Here is a 23,936-nt window from a genome sequence, read left to right as displayed (position 1 = left end):
CCTCACCACAAGCCCACAACACATATACTTCAGCCATCTCTGCCATCTATGGAGTATTTTGTATGGCCAACAAAGCTGCATGCGCGCAAGAAGAGGGGCGGGAGACAACCACGGTGTGTACGCGTAGTGGGTGGAACGCTGCGGCCTTCAGTGTATACGGCTGTGTCGCTGCGCTCAAGTGAACTATTGAACGTGTGAACTGTGTGAAGGAATTGAACTGGATGAGCTCCGCGGGTCGTTCTCAACTGCTCGCTGCCCCTGCCGCTACCCGTCAGAGCTGTTGCTCGTCCTCAGCGCATGCGCATAAGGGAAAGCGCGGGGAAAGGAGAGCCAGCGGCCTTGAACACCGTGTGAAGTGAACTACAGTGTGTCCCAGAAAACGTGTAATCGAATTCTAATAAAAAACTACGTCACCTAGAATCATACGGTTATCGGAATTCGTTCTTACTAGTTTTTTGCTACCTCCTGATGTGCATGTCATGTAACCAAAGCTAAATTATGTAAATTTTTCAGAAGTGAACTCGAAAATTTGCCAAGTAGATGTCACTCTTTTACCCCACCAACATGAAGAGCGTGCCGAATTTACTCAAATTCATGATAATTGACAGTGATATTCAGGATCTATCCGACCGGGAAAAATAGCCAGGATTTATTTTATAGGAGATAGTAAACGTCCCATTGGCATCTAGTTATACAGCATGGACATTCCTGGGGCGTTCCCCTGATTTCAAATGGAGAAAGCAAGTATGTTCTGTTGGACTTCCCATGGATGTAAACGGGATGTTCTCGAACATCCCTGGGACTTCCAAATGTCAGGATACGTTTTGGACACATTTGGTTTACTGGGATCCTTGGTAGCGCCTGTGGCAAAGAAAAGTCCCCTTGTTATTTAACCAAACAACAACAACAACAAAAGTTGCTGTTTTATTCTGAGAACGGGTAAGGTTACGTTAACACGAAGCACACCATTGTTTTTCTGGTGAAATTCGCTACCTGTCTGATGCGTCACACACTCCTTTCCGTTAAAAAATAAAAATAAAAAACTGATGCGAAATCGAAGATAACAGCATTCAAATTGGCCACCGTGTCAATGAAAAAACCTAACGTGCTTCCAAATTCCCCACAGTTTGTGTCTAAGACTGGATCATTGTCTACCGGACCCTCTTGATTTTATACGGGTATTTGTTTATTCCTGAGACGCCCCCTGTGTCGCCCTAATGAAGCGAGAAACCAAGTGCCTTTGTGCCGGATGTGCACGTTATTTCTTCGGTGAACGACATCAGCAGGTATTGTTCTCAGTTATTTCTAAAATTCAAAATTTGGTGACTCTTTTTCGAAAAATAAAACGCATTTCAAGAACATAAATAAGATTGTGTGTGCGCTCGCAAAGCCATCTCTTGTAAAACCGGAAACTTGGAGGAAATGTACAGTATAGTACTGTAACGCCTTTCTGCCTGTCATATTACTTTTCTAACCTCCAGGGCATCGTCGCACGAGGGACGGAAGGTCAGCAAAGGCCACGATGTAGAAAAACTGTTATTGAAGAAAGTAGTAAGGTATCCACTTGACTGCATCTCTAATATGCAGCATTGCTGATGCGTACGCCTCATAATCTCAGACCAAATGCAGTACTTATTCATATTCTCATTTTGCCCCATTCACCTTATGTAGTGTGTTGCGTACATCACGGGCGTTGAGGAAATACAAACATGTCACCTAAAATGCATTTAAATACGTTCCATACTGAGGATCTTAAGCATATCTCTCCATCAGCACATTGTCTGTATGGATCACGACATACGCACGGTTGTACTAGACTCTGAATAAAATAATGTCTCTCTCGTACAAAATTACCCTGCTCCACCAAGGAGAAGGCTGGACATACAAGATTTCAAAGCTGAAGCAAACAATACACACTGGTAAGCTCTCGCTACACAACCTCTACGGTTACGCGAACATGACCTTCGAACGATCTTTTCTATAGAGATACAATAAACATAAAAAGAAAAGAAGGAAAAAGGTAAAAGAAATAAAACGTTCAATTCCGAACGCTTTTTCATAAACGGAGCACTGATCGGGGGCGTTTGAATTCCGTCAGTTGACGCTTTTGCTGCTATTGTGATACACCAGCGAAAACATACAAAAAGGGAACGAATAAAATATACGAAAAACCAACGAGGCGGAAACAAGTTCATGATCGTGGAACGGAAAGCAAATCGTAGTTTCCCCTTCACTATACCGGTCACAATATATGGTTAATTACACTGGGAGAAGGAGAATGGTTCCACTGCGGCACAAGAGGTGGTATATAAGCGGAGAACACTTCTAGTGGGAGCATTAACTGCCTGCTACACTTCCCAAGTGACAACATGAGGTCCCTTGTAAGTATTCTTTACAGTCAATAACATGGCGTCTCCTCCGGTGCCCTTTGCCCCCACTCCTCACCGGTTCTTCGGTGATATGTAGAGTAGCTTTCCTCTGGCGTGCATGACATAAGTACTATCTTATTTTTAATTTTGTCCCATACTAGTGAAGTGATAGTTAAACCGTGGCAAAGAAGTCGTCCAAAGCCGTACAGCACTGGTGTGCACAGAAAAACAGAAGAAGTTCTTAGATTCCTTCTTCTCTGTTTTATAAATGAATGAGTACCCGAACATCTTTGGTCGACAAAGATGTATGTCTGCACCCTGATATGTAACTATAAAGAGTTTGCAGTAACCTGTGGGACAGCGTTCGTATCGCTTGTTCCACACAGTTCTTGCACTTGCCTGCCCACGGTAAGTTCTGCAACGTGTTGTTCTACAGTTTTGGTAGCAGAACATGAAAAGCATTGAATTGTCGGAAACAATCATAAGAACGGCGTGCTTCACTTCTTTTTAGATCGTTCTTGCCGTTTTCTGCCTGATGGCCACCATGGCATCTGCTGGCTACTTCGGAGGCTACGGTCTTGGCTACGGAGGATATGGCGGCTACGGAGGATATGGTGGCTACGGACACGGCTATGGCGGCTACGGTGGATACGGCCTTGGATACGGCGGTTATGGCCGCGGTTTTGGCTACGGAGGCTATGGTGGATACGGCGGTTATGGAGGTTACGGCGGATATGGTGGCTACGGTGGATACGGCGGTTATGGCTACGGCCATGGCTTCTACGGATAGACAACCTTGTAATTATTACCCCAGAATTAAATTATTACATCGCATTTCTTCGTCCTCAATGTGCAAATGTGTTTATTGCCATTTACTGGCGGGGGAAACTTGAGGAGGAAAGACTCAAGTTTGAGAACAGAAGTGCGACCAGTGTTGAAGTGTTACCATTTACTGGCGGGGAAAGGGCAGTAAACTGGAGGAGCAAAGGCTCAAGATTGAGAACGAAAGTGCCGCAAAAAAGTAAGCAGCTACAGTGGTCGAGAAAAAGAAAGAAAAAGGGCAACACTCGGATCCGTCAGTTGAAAGTGGATGGATCTCTCCTAGTGGAACTATGCGCGAGAAGTCTGAAGTGAGTACCTTTTAGCATAGTGGAAGATAGCATGAAAAACCTGCAAAATCAGTATCAGCTGACAGACCCAAACATCCAAAATATGTAGTTTAGAGGCAACATCACTTGGAGTGCATGTTACCCTTACACCAGCACGTTGGGGTATAGGGGATGTCAAAGTTCTGAAAGCTGTACCTTGTTTAGGAAGTGCCCAAGAGACGTGAAATTTTCCGAAAATTTTCAATGGCTAAAAGATCTGTTTTTCAATACTCATAACATGAAAACCAGAGTCTGGGGGACAAAAAACGACAACACAGACAAGGTCTCAAGGTCTGTGTTGGCTTTTTTCCCCCAGTCCCGAATTTTTATGTTATGGATCTACACCACCAGCTCGCTTGCTGCCTCTCTATCCTCTGTTTTTCAAATTTCCAAATACAAGTTTTGAAGAGAAAACGAAACGGGCCACCAAGCCTTCTTTTCAAGATTTCCTGAGGTTTGCAATGAGAGACTCTAAACCAGCACCGGAGTCGTGTTCGTGATATCCGGCCTAAAATCGATAATTCATTGTAAAGTGGCGTTCTCTGAGTATTCAAATGTTGGACAGTAGAAAATCATGACTTGCCATTGAGCGCCGCTTGCAGCTGGCTTTAAGTAACGTCCAGGGTACATGACATGCAACTTAGGATGGACTTTCCGCCCGAAAGGTGCCTCGAGCTCCTATTCACACGCAAGGCTATGACAAATTTTCCTTTTAGAGTCGATGCCAAGAAACGTGAGCCTTCCATGGCCTCATTGGCGTGGTCATGGACTCGTATCTGCCTTGTACTCGCCACATTACGCACCTTGAAGCAAAAATGCAGCAATTGCACCCTGCATTTCAACATCTTTCTGTCTCAGGATGGGGCTGTTGTCAACGCTCCCTTCTCGCACTTCACACAGGTTTGGTGCGGGCGACTGTGCTTTACAGCCTTCCGATCCTGCACAGGATTTCCAGAACATCATTAAATACCATTCGAACCATGTCTGACTGAAGCCTTCGTCGCTGCCTTGGAGTTCTAAGAATGGCTGAAACACGACAAATCCTGGCTGAAGCTGGTGAACTCCCGAATGAGGTTCTACGTGAACGTCAAACGGCAGGGCACATCCTCCGTTTGCGTGCGCACAGACCCCATCACCCGCTCCTCAGGAGAATTCGATACCGCCCTGAAAGCGACTTTCACCGAGTGGCGCAGAGGACACGCCCCAGACTCACTGGCTTCGTAGCTAATGACGTAACACCGCCGGAAGACCCCTGGTCTCTGCCGATACCACCAATCTTCATAAGACTTCTGAACCTTCTGGAACGAAGAGATCAAGATCCACATTAGATCCTTTGAGCCCATTTTGATGCTCTGGTTGAAGACAAATTTTCTACTTCTGTAGCAGTACACACAGATGGTGCCTCCAGAAATGGCAAGTCTGCCTCGGCATTGCAATACCATTCCGAGGCGTAGCGCAAGGACGACGCCTTTCGTATCCAACCTCATCAACAGCTGCGGAACCCTATGTCAACCTATTCTTTCTGCAGGACATCGTTGATCTTACCCCGCGAGAATGGGCAATGTTCACTGACACAAAATGTACAGTGCAACCTATTGAAAATAGAGACATACGAGGGTCATCCGCACCAGTTATGGATATGTTAATGGCTTACCACAATGTGTACGAAGCAGGGCACAGGCTGATTCGCAAGCGCGTTCCAGCCTATTGTGGTGTCGTGGGGAATGAACAGGCTGATAGCGCCACAGAAGTAGCTCTCCCGTCTTAGAGACGAACGATTATTCCACTGTTAAAAGGAGACCGTCGTTCCATTCTTTGACATCTAGTCACACTCCTGGCTTTCCGCCAATGGACAAATGACATTCTGCACCCATCAATGCTGAGTTGATCCAACGCTCGCTTTGCGCATGCCTCGAAACAGCTCTCGTCAATGCGCTGCATTAATTCTTCGGATGCGACTCGATGTGGTTTTTACATTTCAGTGGCATTACCGCTTGAGACAAGTTGACTCTCCCAGATGGTGTCACTACGGTGATATAGAACAACTAGAGCACACTCTTCTTCATTGCCCACGCTACCAACCTTCACGAACCACACTCTCCGGGTCTCTTAATCAGCTGGACTCCCGCCCCCGCTCTCTATCAAAATTGCTTGGTCGATGGCGAAATCCTACCCACTAACGCTCTGCCCTCATAGCTCTTTTGATTTTTTTGTACACCATACAACTTCGATCCTTACTATGAAGGGGCTCATTATTTCATTCCCCACATCACCACCAGCAATGGAGAGGAGTGTCGCCCCTGGCGATGAAGCTCCCCAATCGCCATTATTAAAGTTGTTGTAGAGCCCTGGACCGGTAACCCAGAAGATATGTGGGTTCGAGTCCTGGCTAACCTTTTGAGTGACTTTCGTCTTTCATTGCTGTTGTTGTGTGATACCCTTCCCTGCTTCGTCATATTCGAAGATATATTGCCTTCTCACATCTAATCAGCCACTTTACATTTGTTGGTTACTTATCCAGTACTTCAGTTGTTTACTTATCCAGTTATTCAAAGAAAAATAAACGAAGTTCCTACAGAATTCTCATGAGTTACATAACACTTCGCATGCAGCTTGCCCGACACGAAGCGCTGCCTCACTGTCGATGCCGATCGGCAAGCAGACGTTTTCCTGTGAATCGCTCGTTGCTTTTTCCCACATTGAGATGGTGGATTCATGTATCACAGTGTGGAAAACGTGGTGGTGGTAAGAAGGGGGGGGGGGGGGAATACGGTCTCCGCGGTGAGTCCGCGTTCATCCCCCAGAGCGTTGCGTAGATTACTATGCACATTTCGAAATTAAGACCAATGGCGTCACATTACGCAAAAGCCTGTCTAGACAGCGAACGCCTTGGTTGGTATGGGAAAAATCGGCGCGACTCTTTACGGTACTTGCGGACTGCTCGCCTTTTGCGTGGAGGATATGATTCGCACATGACGAAATGTTTGCAAGTGTGGATGTGTGGCGTTTCGCAAAAGATCGCTAGACTCACGGGGAACATACTCAAAAACAACGGTGACAATTGACAACCGTGGTTAATCTTAATGTTCATTGTAAATTGGAGAGAGAAAAGAAACGATATTACTCAGCAATATAATCAGTTGGTATCCAGAATGGAATCGACGCAACTGTAGCTCAGGTTACCGTCCCTTCTGGCCATGTGGACGGAAACCGAATTCTGTGTTCCTTCGTGTGTTTTTCAATCTCTGCAACTATCACTGCAACTAAAGTTTATGTTCTGCCGCCGAGGCACATTAATATAAGAATGCAGAAATTATACAGAAACGAGGAAAATGATGTAGACATCAGCAAATATGCATTTCAACAGATAGATAAGACGGTGTAAACGGCGTAAAGTGTCGTCCGGAAATGACAACGGTGATCTTTCGCTGCTTCAGCCATGAGGTACGTTTCTGCCACCTGAAAACACAACCGAAACTCACGATGCAGTGGAAACGATACGGTACAAAAATGCCATCTAGAAGTTGTTGCATTTTTTTTTCATTCCGAACTCATTGAAAAAATAGAAAAGAAAAATGTTATTTTCCGGAACTTACAAGTTTTTCTTTCTTCGAGCATTTACATCGCTATAGTGCCAACACGTAAACACGTAGCAATACTCTGACGTGGACATCATGGAACTTTCTTGATATTATGCATTGCAAAAGCCTCCTTTTTCTTTTTTTACTCTTTTTTTTTTGTGAACATGCCCCTAGAGAGTTTTGAGCAGCCGATATCTGGGACAGAGACAGTACTTCGAATAGTCTCGCTCCAAAATATAGGTCACTGCTCGCCTGTTGGCTTTTGCTTCAATCTACCTTGGCCGAATCGCTGGATCTTCCACTTTACTTGATGCATGTCCATTTTATGTGATCCTGTATAGGACGTTATAGTTTTGTAGGTTTTCGTCGCTTCTCTCCTTTTTCGCAACGTCCTGTGACTACGAAAACAATTTATTCTCTCTATAGCTAATGTCCCGATCATTACGAAGGAAATAAGAGATTGCATGCATCTAAAGAGACGCAGGGGAAGAAAAGGGTAAGGTCGTGTCCGCTGCAGGCGACGGCTTCGTCCCGGCTGAAGCTGTATTAAGCACAGCGCAGAGTACCGTCTAGACTGGGACAGTGTCCGTAGACAGTGTACCGGGTAGACTAGGACAGTGTCGATCGTCGGGTGATAGTTGTATAACGCGTACGAATACTGACCGTTGATGAGACTGATTTTCGTCCTGGAAAGTATAATACGCAGCGAAGTGCCAAGTCTGTGCGAGTGCGCGTTCTGCAGTACTGGAAGCCTGTATCATCGAGGAAGCACCTCAGTGAATCTCTACCTGAAGTGGGCGTCGCTTTTCCCCCATGCCGTTCACATGGGTCATGGTGCAGTGAATTGCATTGTCGGAGTTTATCCGTACAACGTCTGGTGTACCTCAAGGTTCCTGCTTTGGTTTGATGGAATCAGAATAAAATAAAATGTTCTTAGTTTATGTTACTGCAATTCTTCTTCTATGCATTCTATTCTATTCTATTCTGCAATTCTATTCTTTTTGCAATGCCTTGTACAGTCGGGCAGTGCAACAGCCACTGACGGAATTGTAAGCGAGAACGGTGTAGCCCGGTTTCACGTCAGATCAGACAGGGAGGTACCATCGACATCCTGCATTTTCAGTATGTTTTATGTTTAGAATCTCATTGTATATGATGATAAATAAGGGTAAAACGAATGATTTATACCGGATACATTTTGCGTGAAAAAATCGAGAAAATCCCGTCCTGAATTCGAGTGCTTCACATGTGCCGTTTTTGCACGTGCATATCTCCTGATTTTTTAAATATATTCTTGTGTTTTTTTATACTTTTTATACTTACTTTTATACTTTATATCAAGGACAGCATGCCGAGCGCAAATTTTGACGCGCAAGTGGAACGCTGTGTGATATAAAAAATCGCGGTTATGCTCTTTCGCGCAATTTTGTTCCAAGTTCGACGCGCGATTTCTCTGGCTGTAGATGCCCCTCATTGGTATACTTGGCATCAGCTTACTAAGATTTTAATGCTCGTTCATTTATTATACATATATCGTGCGTGTACCTCCTACAGGTATCAGCTGAAACAGGCAAATGTTTAGGTATATTTCGAACAAACAATGATTTTGGGCGTCCGTTTCTCGAAAAGGCCCCTTTTGATTTCATTTATATTTCGCCAGGACATAGCCTGATGTTCGATATTTCGACTGATGTAAAAACAAGAAAATGTGTTTCAAAAGTTGCACACTGGCGACGAGCGCGTGAAAACGCGGCGCTACTCTGCGTGCGTACGTGTCGGAGCTGGGCTAGCGGTACTGCGAGATAGCCGCTCTCTCTTGATGTCTCACAAGAAAGGAAATAGAGAACTGTGTGTAATCATGAGCTATGTTCCAATGCACTTTCTGATGTTTTGCTTTGCCACACATGCGAACCTTGTATTCCAGGTTATGCAGTACATTTACCCATTCCGTTTTCTTTTGCATTCGAAAAGAAGACACGTCCTCGGATAGATGGAGTAAACTATGGACGTGCTCTAGGTGCTAGGTGCTAGGATCGGAACATATGTTAACGTGCTTGCCACATCACCTAAAGCATGTCCATTTACTCCATCTACTCGAGGACGTGGCTTGTTTTGGAATGCAAACGAGAAATGATTGGGTAAATGCGCTGTATCGTTCGCATTTATTATTATTATTCCCCCCATTCCACCAAGCACTGGGGTAGAGTATCGCCTGTTGCGATGAAACTCCCCACTCTCCTAGGCCGAAAATAAAGTTGTTGTTGTTATCGTTCGCATGAGTGCAAAAGCAAAACATCGAAAAGTGGAGTCCGAGAAACCTCCATAGTCCGTACCGTGGACAGTGAATACAGAGAAGTGACGGTTTCATGACAGGGAGTGACGTCATTTGTCATCGCCATTGCGAAATATTGTTTCGGCTTTCGCAGTCTTGTATGTACATGTACACAAACTACCACTTTTGATTACACACAGTTGTCCATTTCCTTTCTTGTGAGACATCGACACAGCGCCGCCATCCCGCGGTACCGCTGGCCCACTCCGACAGGTATGCATGCAGAGCAGCTAGGCCGCGTTTTCAAGCGCTCGTCCCCAATGTGCAGCTTGTGAAGCAGCAGAGGACATATCTAACACCGGGTTATGTACTGTCAAAATATAAATGAAATCAAAAGGGGCCTTTTCGAGAAACGGGCGCGCAAAATCCTAGTTTTTTTTTTAAAGATACCTAAACGTTTGCCTGTCTGAGCAGATACCTGTAGAAGGTACACGTACGATATATATATCAAATGAATGAACATTAAAATATGAGTAAACTGATGCCAAGTATAGCAACGAGGGACCTCTACAGCCAGCAAGATCACGCGTCGAAGAACAGACTTGAGCCAGAGCATGTTCGCCATTTTTTATATCACACAGCTGGCCAGAGTCATACGACCCTATGGCTTCAGGTAATTTTGTGCTTGTTTATGGTCATTTTTGGGTCTATTTTGTTGTTGTTGTTGTCACTTTTCAATGTGGAGTGGTTAGGTTGGACACCTCGTGTTACTAGAATTGCATTGGTTCATCAAGCAACAGCAACTTTATTGTGAGATGATGAATGGGGAGTTTCATCGCCAGGGGCGATACTCTGCCCCATTGCTGGTGGTGATTCAAGGAATGAAATAATGAGCCCCTGCACAATAAGGATCGACTATGGTATCCAGAAAGGTCAACAGAGCTTTGAGGGCAGAGCGTTGGTGGCTGGATGTGGCCAGGGACCAAGCAATTTTGTGAGAGAGAGGGGGCGAGAGTCCAGCTCGTTAAGGGATCCGGAGAGTACGGTTCGTAGTATGGGCAATAGAGAAGAATGTGTTCTAGATCTTCTACCGCACTGCAGTGACAACATTGGGGAGAGTCAACTTGTCTCAAGCGGTAACGCCACTGCGCCGTAAAAGCCACATCGAGGCGCATTCGATGGACTAATGCGGCATCTTGACGGCATCTTCACCAAGTGGTTGAATGATGGCAGTTGAAGAATAGGCACCAGCGGTGGGATTCGAACCACACCCCCTGATTGCCGGTCCGAGATCTTACCAATTACATCATGGTTATACTACAACGTTAACCAAGTAGATTTAATTATACTGTTTTACAAAAAATTACTCTTTATAACTACTGCAGCTCAACTGCATAGGACTAGTAATAATACAAAATTATATGTGCATGAACATCTGAAGTAAACGAAGTTGGTACTGCCTTCCAAGCTTTTATTCCAATGATTCGTGACACAGCCCCATTGCTTCTTTATCCTTTGCAACATTGGCAGGTAGCTGAGCAGAAGCTTTTCCTTATTTGTGCGCCTGAAATCTTTAGCGTTGCAGGGGTGTATCCTGTAAGAGACCGCGAAACACCAACTGATGAGCTAATCCTCATTGTAATAACACCAGTTTGTTTTTAATTTATGTTTCTAAACCGCTCTGCGTCTCGTTATACGGAATCGCGGTCAAATGTCTGTTGTCAGTGGGAGAAAAGAGAGAGAGAGAGAGAGAGAAAAAAAACGACTTTACTCCGGTATAATCAGTTCGGATCCAAAATGGAATTGACGCAATTGTAGCTCAGGTTATCATCTTTCTGGCTTTTCAAACAACCACCGACTTCTTCGCTCCTTCGTGTATTTTTCAATCTCTGGAACTAACCGGCCAGGTTGAAGTTGTGCCGCCGAGGCACGTTAAAAAAAATGTGCGAAATGCTACAGAAACGAGGAAAACGGCGCAAGCCGTTTATCGCAGATACGTATTTCAACATTAGGATATTCTTCCCCACCCATTTATGAAATATTCTTACTTGTAACCAGTGTGTCGAACGTTCGGGTTCGGTTCAGGTTCGGGTTCGCGCTGCTTGGATTTCGTTCCGGTTCAGCCACGCCAAACATCGAACCGGTTCAGAAACCGGTTCGCAGCCCCGAACCGGTTCGTGAATCGGTTCAACGCTTCAATTTTATATCTCCCATAAAACTGCTTTTATGAGAAAATGCTTGGCTAATAACTTACTGCTGTTGTGTGCATTGACGTTTTTAGTGGTCAGGTACTCCCTTTAGCGAGAGAAGGGAGAAATGGATGAACACTTGCAAATAGCGTCTACGCTGATGAAGCGGTGTAGTCCTGCTAAATCTGTTTTTTCACACGCACAGTTCCACAACATACACTTAAAGGAAGCCTAATAAGATGGACAGCATTTTACATAGACGACGGTACACACCGGCACACTGCATTCGCAGCGTAAATCGATCTGAAAGTGTACTGCAGCATGTCGAAAACAAGTCTGCCAGCCTTGCTCTGTCCGAGCTCACAGCAGTGTACCAGTTAATCCATAACACAAAGGCAATGTGTCACGACACAATTACGCTACCAGTAAGCAGAACTACATTTACTTTTCAAACCACGACCAATCAAACAGGCACCGTTGTGCGTACGCTCCTTCTCCACTTCTCATGTTTCTGACTTGTTTAATTTTAACTGCTCACGTGTAAAGAGAAATGTTGGGCACTTCCTCAATCACATATTCGTCCTATAGAGCTACACAACTGGCCTACTCCATTCCTGCTTCATTCGTCCGCGTGGGGCTTCCTCTCTGAAGAGCAGACGCCGCAGCGCGTGCGTGGGGCGTTAGCCGCGGCGCTCACAGGCGCTACTGCGATTCAACGGATTAAAGAGACGCTGAAAGCATACTTACTATATGTCCTCGTTTGACTGATAGGTGAAAATTTGCGAAATGCATGATATGGAGATCAATGCGTCCTCGTTCGGGGATTGAGAGGCACTTGAACCCTGATGCTGACTTCTTTTATGTCCGAACCGTTTTGTTGCGGACTGGTTACCGCTATTATTTGGTTTGGTTCTGCTCCGGCTCGGGTTCAACAGTGTCATGAAAATTGCGGTTCGGGTTCAGGTTCGGTTCCGGCGAAAATAACAGTTTGGGTACGGTTTCCGGTTCGGGTCCGGGTTCGGTTCGACACCCTGCTTGTAACGCATTACACGGTATATTCCCAGCTTACTATCAGAAAAAAGCAGAAAGCATCCTTCCGAGAGACGTTGAGAGGGATAGCCATTTAGGAGTGAAAGGACATGTAAGATTAAAACTACTGTGAGTCGACCACGAATTAAAAGGAACACACACCCTATACGCGTATACTATACGGACATGGCCACGATGTCCTCATTTTCATCAACTCAGTGTGCTGAAGGGAATGTGCGGATTGAATTCCAGCAGGTGACGCACCTTGTGACCGTTTTTGCTGCTATTGTGACACACCAGCGAAAATATACAAAAAATGAACGAATAAAATATACGGAGGACCAACGAGGCGGAAACAAGTTCATGATCGTGAAACGGAAAGCGAACAAGAAAAATGAAAGAAAAAGAAGGAATTGTACTTTCCCGTTCACTACCGGTCACACTAAATGGTTAATTGCATTGCTAGAAGGGAATGGTTCCACGGCGGCACCAGGGGAGGTATATAAGCGGAGAACACGCCTAGTGGCAGCATTGACTGCTTCCTGCACTACCCGAGTGACAACATGAGGTCTCTTGTAAGTATTCGCTACAGTCAATAACATCGCGTCTGCTCCGGTGTCCCTGTCGGTGTTCTTGGTAATACGTAGAGTAGCTGTGTCTGGCTTGCATGGCATAAATGGTACAGCTCACTTATTTTCATTGTTTTCCCATGCAAGTGAAGTGATAGTTCAACTGTGGCGAAGAGGTCGTCCAAAGCCTCACTGATGGGCACAGCACTACAGAGGAGGTCTTAGATTCCTTCTTTTCTGTTTCATAAATGAATGAGTAAACGAACATCTTCAGTCGTCTGAAACAATGATGCATGTTCGCACTCTGATATGTAACTGCAAACCATCTGCAGTAACCCGTGGGACAGCGTTCATACCGCTTGTTCCCCACGGTTCTTGCACTTCCCTGCCCACGTTAAGTTCTGCCGCGTGTTGTTCTACAGTTTTGGTAGCAGAACATGAAAATCATTGAATTATCGGAAACAATTATAACGGCGTGCTTCACTTCTTTTTAGATCGTTCTTGCCGTTTTCTGTCTGATGGCCGCCATGACATCTGCTGGCTACTTCGGGGGCTACGGTCTTGGCTACGGAGGTTATGGGGGCTACGGAGGATATGGTGGCTACGGACACGGCTATGGCGGCTACGGTGGATACGGTCTTGGATACGGCGGTTATGGCCGCGGTTTTGGCTACGGAGGCTATGGTGGATACGGTGGTTATGGAGGTTACGGCGGATATGGTGGCTACGGTGGATACGGCGGTTATGGCTACGGCCATGGCTTCTACGGCTAGGCAACTTTGTAACTAATACCCCAGAATTAAATTATTACATTGCGTTGCTTCGTCCTTTATGTGCAAATGTGTTTATTGCCATTTACTGGCGGGGGAAACTTGAGGAGGAAACACTCAAGTTTGAGAACAGAAGTGCCAAAATAGATAGTGGGAAAAAAAGGACAGCAGTTGCCTGTGCAAGTTAAAAGCGGATAGATTTCTCTTTGAGCGGAATGATGTGCCAGCAGGTTATAGTGAGTACATTTTAGCATTGTGGAAGATGGTGGGAAAACCCCGCAAAGTCATTATCACCTGGCAGACCCCAAATGACCTAAATATGTAGTTTAGAGATTACAGCACATGGCGTGCCGTGTTACTGTCACACCAGCACGCTGGGGAACAGGGAAAGTCAAGGTTATGAAAGCTGTACCTTATTTAGAGAAGTGTCAACTACAGACGTAAAATTTCCACAAATTTTCGATGGCTAAAAAACTATTTTGAAATTTCCAAACGCAAATTTTGAGGAAAACACGACATCGGCCAAGAAGCATTCTTATTCTTGTAAGAAGAGCAACATTTCCTTAGGTTCGCAGTGACAGACTCAAGCCCAGCACCGAAGCAGGTGTTCACTGCTGGTTTTGAGGATATTTGACACCCTTCCGTATCTTGTCATATTCGAGGATATGTTCCCTTTTCACATGTACACCAGCCAGCTTACATTTTCCCAATTCTCTTAGTTTGTTCATACATTTATTCCGTAACACTGTAGGTTATTAAAAGGAAAAGAAATAAAGTTCCTGCAGAGTTTTCATGAGGTACAGAACATTTCGCATTGTCAGCAGAATTTTCGCGTCAATTTGCTGTAATGCGTATTGTCACCCGTACCTAACAAACAATCAACTTACAAACAATTGTCCATTGGAATTTATTGTCAGTGTGCATTGCACCCATATACTATGACCTCTACTAGAAAACGGAACCAACAATTAATTCGGTTATTTGTTCCGATTGTTTTGATTTTTCTCTTGGTTTGTAGTTACTAGATCTCAGATCTTAATGCTTCTGTGACAAAAAACAACAAAAAAACAAAAAAACACTGCGAACATCACATTTTGTCTAGCATACATACATACATACAACGGAAAGCAGATCTAAGCAAATTATTGTGGAATCAAGAAGGTACATAATAAATAAGACACTACAAAAAACATGGTATTACCAGCGGTACAGGAAAGTTTCGGATGCAATAATAATTACCTGATTAATATGCCGTTTTAAGTGCATTGCTTTGAGAAGGATCAGCGCCCGGAGCACTGGACACAGGACGAAGAAGTCATGCAGTGCCACCTTAACGCAGCAAAATTCACTCCTGAGCATGCTCGCCCATGTGGCAAATAAGCTGAGCATGAGTGAGCCGACAGCTGAGTGGATACTGAAAGACTCTAGATTATTGAAGGTGCTTTGTGGGTCAGACGGACGAGTGCCACTACACTCAAAGAAAGAGGGGGAGTCAAACCCTCTTCTGGAGTCAAACGAATACCTCCTCCGGAGGCAGTAGCTGCCCCTGTGTGCAGTGGAGCTGTTCGACCCTATGGCCCCAGGTCATTTGGCGTTTGTTTGTGGTCATTCTTTGGACTCTGTTTTACGTTTTAGCACGAATAATAATACAAAATAACATGTGCATGGGCACTTCAAGTAGACAAAATAGGTATACTGCCTTCCAAGCGTTTACTGCATTGTTTCCTGACATGCTACAGGCCTACTGCTTCTTTGTCCTCTGCAGAAAAGTGGAACAGCCTTTAGCCCTTAGGCTTTTTCAGAGCCGTTGAAAAAGAAATCGAACCATCACGGACCTCCCGCCATAATCTGGACGGGAGGTCCAACGTCTCTATGACACTTACCACAGGTCAACAGGTCCCCGTCAGCCCTTCCAAACGCCAACGGGTAGGGAGCCCTTCCTCTGGTGATCCCAACATTCCACAGATCGTGAATGTTCCCGACAACACCATGGACACTTCGGCACCGCCAGCTCCTCAGCAGACAGATGCGATGAACGATAGCAACCTTGCCACTTCACTTCATGACCCGTTCACCACTGTCACCTACAAGAAGAACCGAGCCGGCGGTATTCCCATACTGTTTCGACCAGCAACTACTGACTACTCCTTCTGGAAGGTGAATCCTAATGCGGTCGCTAGTGAGATACGCCTGCTAACCCAACAACAGGTTATGCACCACCGTTTCCACCGAGATGGTTCTCTCTTCGTCTCCGTACGGTCCGAAGCAGCCGCCCGCAACCTTTTGTCTGCTAAGTGCTTAGCTGGCATTCCGGTGATACCATCCATACCCCAATCGTACGCCAGAAATATGGGCAAGATATATGATGTTCCAAGGGAGTATTCGAACGACGACCTCGTGCTCTATCTTAAAGACGCAGGGGTTTTATCAGCACGGCGACAGGTTCGGCATTCCCTAGCAGAAGATGGCAGTGATGTGTTCACCCCGTTACGGAGCGTTATCCTGACTTTTGAACCTACAATCCGTCTTCCTCCCCGAATTGCCCTTGGGTTTCAGACCTTCACAGTCCAAGAGTACATAGAAGGCCCCATACAGTGTTATAACTGCCAACGATTTGGCCATATTGCACGAAATTGCCGAGGTTCTACACGGTGTGGCATCTGCGCCGGACCTCACCGGAGATCAGACTGCAACAACAAAAGAGAGCCAAAGTGTGCTAACTGCAAATCCAGCCATCCCGCATCATTTTCTTTATGTCCTGTCAAGACCGCCGCCACCAAGAGGCACCAAGACCGAACCCTACGACTTCCGTCTGACGCTCCTAGGGATGCTAGTGCCACACTCCCGTCTCGTACAAATGCACAAGAATTTCATGCACTACCCCCTCGATCTGCACCAGGTAAACGAGGGTCGCTGAACAGAGTCGCGGCTACGCCTATCACAAGCGCACCGCCTCCTCGTCCATCAAGACAGATTACAAACACTTACGCCAGTGTGACGGAACCAGCACCCTCATCAGCCCCCCAATATATGCCTCCTCTGGGACTCTTCTCAGCGGTACTCGCTGCCCTTAAGGCCATTGTCTCTGCTTTTCCTGGTGCGTCGCAACTGCCCGAGGTTCAAGCGCTTCTGGCACTGGAGGCATTATCTTCGCATCAGCATGACGGAATTGTATAAAAACGCCCTGGCCATGCAGTGGAATCCTCGAAGCCTGCGTAACAAGCTCCCAGATTTTAAATTACATCTCCAACAGTACAAGTTCCCTTTCATAGCTATATGCGAACACGGCATGGATTGTACACATCGTGTTAGTGGATACACAATCTATCGCTCTCATCATTCCCCTGAGAGTAGAGCAGCGCTATACGTTCGCAATGACCTCGTTGCTGCACCCATCGGCTCAGTTTGCCATCGCTCTTATGATTACGTCACATGCAGGATCCGCCTTGGCCCCATGCTGTTAACGGTCGTCAGTATCTACAGGGTGTTACCCTATAAAAGTCTACCCGTGCAACTATGCCGTACTCGCCAATTACTCAATGCAGGTGGCACATTGTGCGATCTTCATATAAAGCTCATAAGGACATTTAATCTTGGTGAATTTCGCAGTGATTAAGCGCCGCAACACGAAGTTATAACTCAAAACCTGAGATTCCCGTAGTCAAAACAATCAAGATGGCGGCGTTCAGAAGAGCACTTGCCATGCTGCTCCCCAGACGACGACGTGTCGCATATCCTGCCAGCCGGATGGAACTGCAGTTTTCATTTCGCTTTCGTGTAACTGTCGTATTTTGCTCAGAAGTGAGCAAGTGAGGTACGAAAAATGCCGGCGTACTCAGCAGACGACACCCAAAAGGGATGTCGTCTGCTTACTGAGAGGCGCCATCTTGGCTGTTTTGCCTACGGGAACCTCACGTTTTGCGCTATAACTTTGCGTAACGGTGCTCAATCACTTCGATATTTGCCATGGATGAATGTCCTTATGAGGTTTATACATAGGCAACACATTGTACCGCCTGCATTGAGTAATTGGCGAGCACGGCATGCCGACGCGGGTAGACTTTTATAGGGTAACACCCTGTATATCTATAGAGCACGGCATGCCGACGCGGGTAGACTTTTATAGGGTAACACCCTGTATATCCGTCCCGCGGTACAGGTCCCGTGGAGTGACCTGGAACGCTTACTTGGTTCTCTGGAAGCCCCGGCGCTTGTGCTAGGGGACTTCAATGCACATCACTCGGCCTGGGGAAGCCGAAGGACGGACAGTAGGGGAAGGAGGTTGTTAGAGGCAATGGAGAATAATAACATGTGCCTGCTGAACAACCGCGAGCCCACTTACATGCGATCCCCAATGTCACTTGATGTATTGGACCTCTCGTGGTCCTCAACCGACATAATTCGCCACTTGTCGTGCGCTACGGACGTCGACACTAGAGGTAGCGATCATTTTCCTTTATATATTTCGCACGACAGACTGCCCCTCTCAGCAACTGCTGGACTGATTTCTTTCACAAACTGGAGACGTTTTCGTGCGGGCCTCAGAACATCTGTGCACACCGGTATGTCCCCAGAGGCTCTCTCTCAAGCAATTACCCGCGGTATTCAGGACGCGGTGGTCATGTCTAAAAGGGTAACAGGCCATATCGGCCATTCCCTCGCTATTAATCACCTTAGAGCATTACGTCGCCGAGCAGAAAGAACGGCTCGTCGGACAGGGCAACTTACGGACATTGTGGAATACCGCCGGATGAAAGCTAAAGTAACACGAGAACTTAAAAACGAGGACAGGAAGCGTTTGCGTAAGTTTTGCCACCACCTTTCACCGTTCGATCCGGCCACGAAGATCTGGCGGACAATCCGATCTCTGAAGGAGGCGCCCCCTCAAAAGAATCCTCTCGCGGCCTTGGCTATCGTTCAGCGTGTAGACGAGAACACGCTTGCGACGGACTTCTGTGTGGTACTAACGACTCCGGCGGCTGCCTCGACCACGCCCCTACACCACAGTTTTGTCTACAGTTTGACGGCTGAACTTCACCACGACTGGCCCCGTCCCCCGGAAGTTATGGACCGCGACTTCACACTAATCGAGCTAAAGGCAGCGTTGAAGCTTGTGAACGCCAGCTCGTCCCCTGGGCCCGATAAAATCACCTATGCCGCCCTACGAAACCTTGACGGGCGGTCACTCCAAGCTCTCCTTCATGTCTATAATACGTCTTGGCAACAAGGATCTTTACCACATACATGGAAGGAGGCCTTGGTTGTTCCCATCCTGAAACCAGGCAAGCCCCCAAATGCCCTATCCTCCTTTCGCCCGGTGAGCCTGACAAGCTGTGTGGGGAAACTGATGGAGAGAATGGTTTTCCATCGCCTCGACTGGTGGCTCGAAAAACGACGTGCGTTCCCTCACGAAATGGCTGGATTTCGTCGCCACCGAAGCTCCATGGATCCAGTTCTCGACCTAGTCTCTACAGTTCAACATGCTCGAGCCCATCGACGGATCGTCCGATCGGTCTTCCTTGACATCAAGCGCGCCTATGATACCGTCTCGCACATTTGTGTGCTGCATGCCTTGCGCTCGTTTGGAGTATCCGGTCGGCTCTTCATCTGGCTCCAAGACTTCCTTACGGACCGAACTGTCGCTGTCCGTACGTCCCAAGGCCAAAGCCCTCAGCATCCTGTTCCCCAAGGAGTCCCCCAAGGAAGCATTCTCAGCCCGACACTCTTTAACGTGGTGATGGCCGGCCTACAATCAGTAATTCCTCGCAAAGTGTCGTTCTCCGTGTATGCAGATGACGTCGCCCTTTGGACAGTAGGAAAATCACGCCCGGCTCTCCAGCGCCGCCTGCAGCTCGCTTTAAACAACATCCATACGTACCTGACGCACCTCGGGATGGACCTTTCACCCGAAAAGTGTGTCGAGCTCCCTTTCACGCGTAAAGCTATGGCCAATTTCCCACTTTGGCTTGGTTTAAAGAAGCTAGAACCAGTACGCTTTCACCGCTTCCTTGGCGTGGTAATCGACTCGGACTTGCGCTGGGCTCGGCACATTAAACACCTTGAAACTAAAGTGCAGCGATGGCTCCCCGCAATCCAACATCTTTCTGGCCCAGGATGGGGCTGTGATCAGCGTTCCCTGCTCGCGGTTCACGCGGCATTGGTAAGGGCAACTGTGCTTTACAGCCTTCCTATTCTGCACAGGATATCAACAACTTCATTAAATACGCTTCGGTCCCTGTTTGCTCGAAGCCTTCGTCGATGCCTCGGAGTTCCAAGAATGGCTGAAACACGACAAGTACTGGCTGAAGCTGGTGAGCTCCCGATTGAAGTTCTCCGTGAACGGGAAACGGCTCGGCAGTACCTCCGTTTGCGTGCTCACATTCCCGCCACCCGCTACTCAGGAAAATTCGATACCGCCCTGGAAGCGACTTCTATCGAGTAGCGCAGAGGACACGCCAGACTCTCACTGGCTTCATAAATAAGGACACTATACCGCCGGAAGCCCCCTGGTCTCTACCGGTACCGCCCACTTTTGTACGCCTCCCAAACCTTCTGCAAAGAAGAGATCAGGTCCCCCCTCAAGTCCTCCGAGCCCATTTTCATGCTCTGGTAGACGAGAAGTTTTCTACGTTTACGGCAGCATATACTGATGGCGCATCCCGAAACAACAAGTCCGCCTCAGCCTTCGTCATTCCATCCGAAGGCGTCGTGCACGGAAGACGCCTTTCACATCCAACCTCCTCCACAGCTGCGGAACTCTATGCCATCCTTTTCTTTCTACAACACATCGCTGATTTTCCACCCCGGGAATGGGCAGTCTTTACAGACTCCAAATCTGCACTTCAAGCAATTGAAACTTCCGGCATACGAGGCCCATCCGCACCCCTAGTCACAGACGTGTTAATGGCTTACCACACTATCTACGCCGCAGGCCACAGGCTAGTTCTCCAGTGGGTTCCAGCCCATTGTGGTGTCGTGGGGAACGAGCAGGCCGACAGCGCCGCAGAAGCAGCACTCTCGTCTCGGAACCGGACCCGTATTGTTCTGCTCAGAGGAGACCGCCGTTCAATTCTGCGACGTCTAGTGACACCCCTGGCTTCCCGCCAACGGACAACCGACATTCTTCCCCCCTCTATGTTGAACAGAGTTGATCCCACGCTCGCTTTCCGCATGCCACGAAACACATCTCGTCAGGATGCTGCATTAATCCACCGCATGCGCCTCGATGTGGCCTTTACAGCTCAGTGGCGTTACTGCTTGAGACAAATTGATTCTCCCACCTGCTGCCACTGTGGTGCTCTTGAGGATCTGGAGCACATTCTTCTTCATTGCCCTCACTACGAACCTTCCCGAACCACACTCTCCGAGTCTCTTCGTCAGCTGGACTCTCGCCCTTTCTCCCTACCGAAATTGCTTGGTCCCTGGCCCAATCGAGCCCAGCAACGCTCTGCGCTCGAAGGTCTTCTGACATTTCTGGACACCATCGGACTTCGATCGTTATTGTAAAGGGGCACGTTATTTTATTCCCCCCATTCCACCAAGCACTGGGGTAGAGTATCGCCTGTTGCGATGAAACTCCCCACTCTCCAAGGCCGAAAATAAAGTTGTTGTTGTTGTTGTCCTCTGCAGCATTGGCTGATAGCTGAGTGGAAGATTTTCTTTATTTGTGCGCCTGAAATCTTGAGCGTTGCATGGGTGCATCTTGTAAAAGATTGTGAAGTATCGACTGGTGAGCTACCCCTCTTTGTCGTCATAACATCCTTTTGTGGTCGATTTATGTTTCTAAACCACTCCATCCTTTTAGTCCGAATCGCGATTAAATGTAAGTTGTCAGTGAAAGAAAAAAGGGACGGTTACACAATTGTAGCGTGATTCTTAGCGTCGGCTGTGTATGAATCAGCGTTTCATGGTTATGATTGAAATGGTTCATCATCATGCGATGTCTATCTACCAATTCGGTCGAGCCTTCGTAGCGCCACCCCCACGCATTATGCGCTCTCTCGCACCAATCCGTTCTCTCCGCGCTTTCCCGTCTCCCAATTCATGTTTTCGCACACTTGGCCTGGTGGTTGAACCTATTCTTTTCTCAAATGTTTTATCTTACGTGCACAAGTGAAACCGCGTTGTACTGTTGGTTGAACTATTCTGTGCGGGGGTTACGTGAAGCGCGTTTTTAGCTGAAGCTCGAACCTCATGCCGCGTATCTCATCGCGAGAAACGCGCCATAGTACGCTTAGCGCCAAATTTCACTCGGATAACCGGTTCGTTGCGCTTACTCGAGTACGTCAGCGGTCTCTTGATATTTCGCGGGGACGACAACGTGGCAATCACATCGTGGCGTGCGGTTCCACTTTGACTCTGTAACATGTCACCCGCGTCCAGATTTGGAAAGATAACTCACGTGCATGTTGAGATCCGCGTGTAAAATTTTAATACACGATAATAACCTTTCTATTGCTCGACTCAAGATCACGTTTGTGGACCGCTTGACGGCCAAGATTTTGTGGATGTTGGATAAAGCGGCGTGCCGTTCACAATAAACGTAACACGTCAATGGCAGTCGACGAGGTCGGAGCTTGGGGTATTTCCAATCCGCGTACCAAGTTTCGTCCCCCTACACTGTAAAAACAGAACTTGAGGGGGGGGGGGGGTGAGGAATGTCGAGGTAGCTTGCCGTTGTTGGCCGCATTCAAGTGGGCATCGTCACGACTATAGCCAAAAAAAAAGGAAAGTGGGAGAGGGGAGTTGAGGACTTCAAAGTGATGCATAGGCAGGAGGACCGATACTGTTGGGACGGAGGCACACTGTAGGTGAGAGGTGCACCAGAGTGGTCTTTCCGCTAGGCCCGTTTCTTGAAGAAAGCGCACGAGGCCGCGAGTTTTTGAAAGTCATTCCGCACAAGAACCTTCGGGGGAAGAGGACGTCCGTCAGTATGCCAGGCCTGGCGTGGGGAAGATGAGTTTCCCGCATAGTATGGTATGTACGGCATTCTGTCAGTATATGCCCGATAGTCTCCGGATGATTACAGTGTCCGCAACTGGAGTCCTCCCTGGAGCCGATCTTGAACAGTTGCGAGTTCGTGAACGCAGATCCCATGCGTAATCGATGGAGCATTGTCTGCATACCACGGGGAAGATCTTTCGTGGGAAGAGATGGTCGGTGATTCTGCATGATGTCCTGTATGCCAGGATGACGCACCTTAACTGACTGTTTGATGACCATGTGCCTGTCAGTGTCGACCCTCTGCATGGGCTGCAGCTGTGGTGTGCTGAGGAAGCTAGCTGGTCCGCTCGTTCGTTGTCTCTGATGCCGACATGAGACGGGATCCATTGGAGCGTAAGCTCACCTCCGGTTAGCCTATGCTGGGCACACGACCTCCTTATACATTGGGCTAGGATGCTACCACACATGGGGTTCATCACGTTGTTGAGGGCACTTCTGGAGTCCGTAAGCAAAACGGCCTTAGTTATTCCGGTGACTTGAACCGCAGTAGCTGCGTGTAACAAGGCCAGGAGTTCGGCCGTCGTAGATGAGATTGGGTAACGAATTGATTTCCCTTGCCAGGCCATGTTCATTGACGGGATGTAGTACGCCCTGATAGCGCTCTCGGAACGGCGGTTAATGGAGCCATCCGTGAACACCAGAGTATGTGTGTGATAGACGTCGCTTATCAGGTTCTCAGCCGCCATCCTGGCCACCAGGGGGCTGGACTCGCTCTTCTTCCGTAGACCCGGGATGTGAAGCGTTGTTGCGGGCACGAATTCCCGCCACGGCGGCGTAGGTGGACTAGCTGGGAGCCGAGGTAGAGCCCCCCTGTTGGCTAGAGAGCTGGTGGCACTAGCCAGGCGTCCTAGGGATGTGTGTCTCCTTTGCTCGAGGTCGGTGAAGAGGGAATGCTTGTTGATAGATGTTGATGCGTTATCCAGAAACTGGAGTCCTTTGAGCTCATAGTGGACGCTAACAGGCTTTTCCTTAGCTTCCAGGTACGTTTGGGTGACGCTAGAGAAGG

At 47.5% G+C, this 23,936-nt stretch overlaps 2 protein-coding genes across 2 annotated transcripts; both read left to right on the top strand.

Moving 5' to 3' along the window:
- Positions 1-2,913: 2,913 nt before the first annotated feature.
- Positions 2,914-3,159, top strand: LOC135384750 (keratin-associated protein 19-2-like). Its single transcript, XM_064613939.1, has one exon. It carries the CDS (start codon positions 2,914-2,916, stop codon positions 3,157-3,159), a length of 246 nt encoding a protein of 81 aa, XP_064470009.1.
- A 10,525-nt stretch (positions 3,160-13,684) lies between these two features.
- On the top strand, positions 13,685-13,930 carry LOC135384749 (keratin-associated protein 19-2-like). Its single transcript, XM_064613938.1, has one exon. It carries the CDS (start codon positions 13,685-13,687, stop codon positions 13,928-13,930), a length of 246 nt encoding a protein of 81 aa, XP_064470008.1.
- The last annotated feature ends 10,006 nt before the right edge of the window (positions 13,931-23,936 follow it).

Source organism: Ornithodoros turicata, chromosome 2 (genome assembly GCF_037126465.1).
Source record: "Ornithodoros turicata isolate Travis chromosome 2, ASM3712646v1, whole genome shotgun sequence".
NCBI lineage: Eukaryota > Metazoa > Arthropoda > Arachnida > Ixodida > Argasidae > Ornithodoros > Ornithodoros turicata.
This window is presented reverse-complemented; position numbering and strand designations above follow the sequence as displayed.

Coding starts and splice junctions, on each gene's coding strand:
- LOC135384750 (XM_064613939.1), top strand. CDS start 2,914: ATGGCATCTGCTGGCTACTTCGGAGGCTACGGTCTTGGCTACGGAGGA.
- LOC135384749 (XM_064613938.1), top strand. CDS start 13,685: ATGACATCTGCTGGCTACTTCGGGGGCTACGGTCTTGGCTACGGAGGT.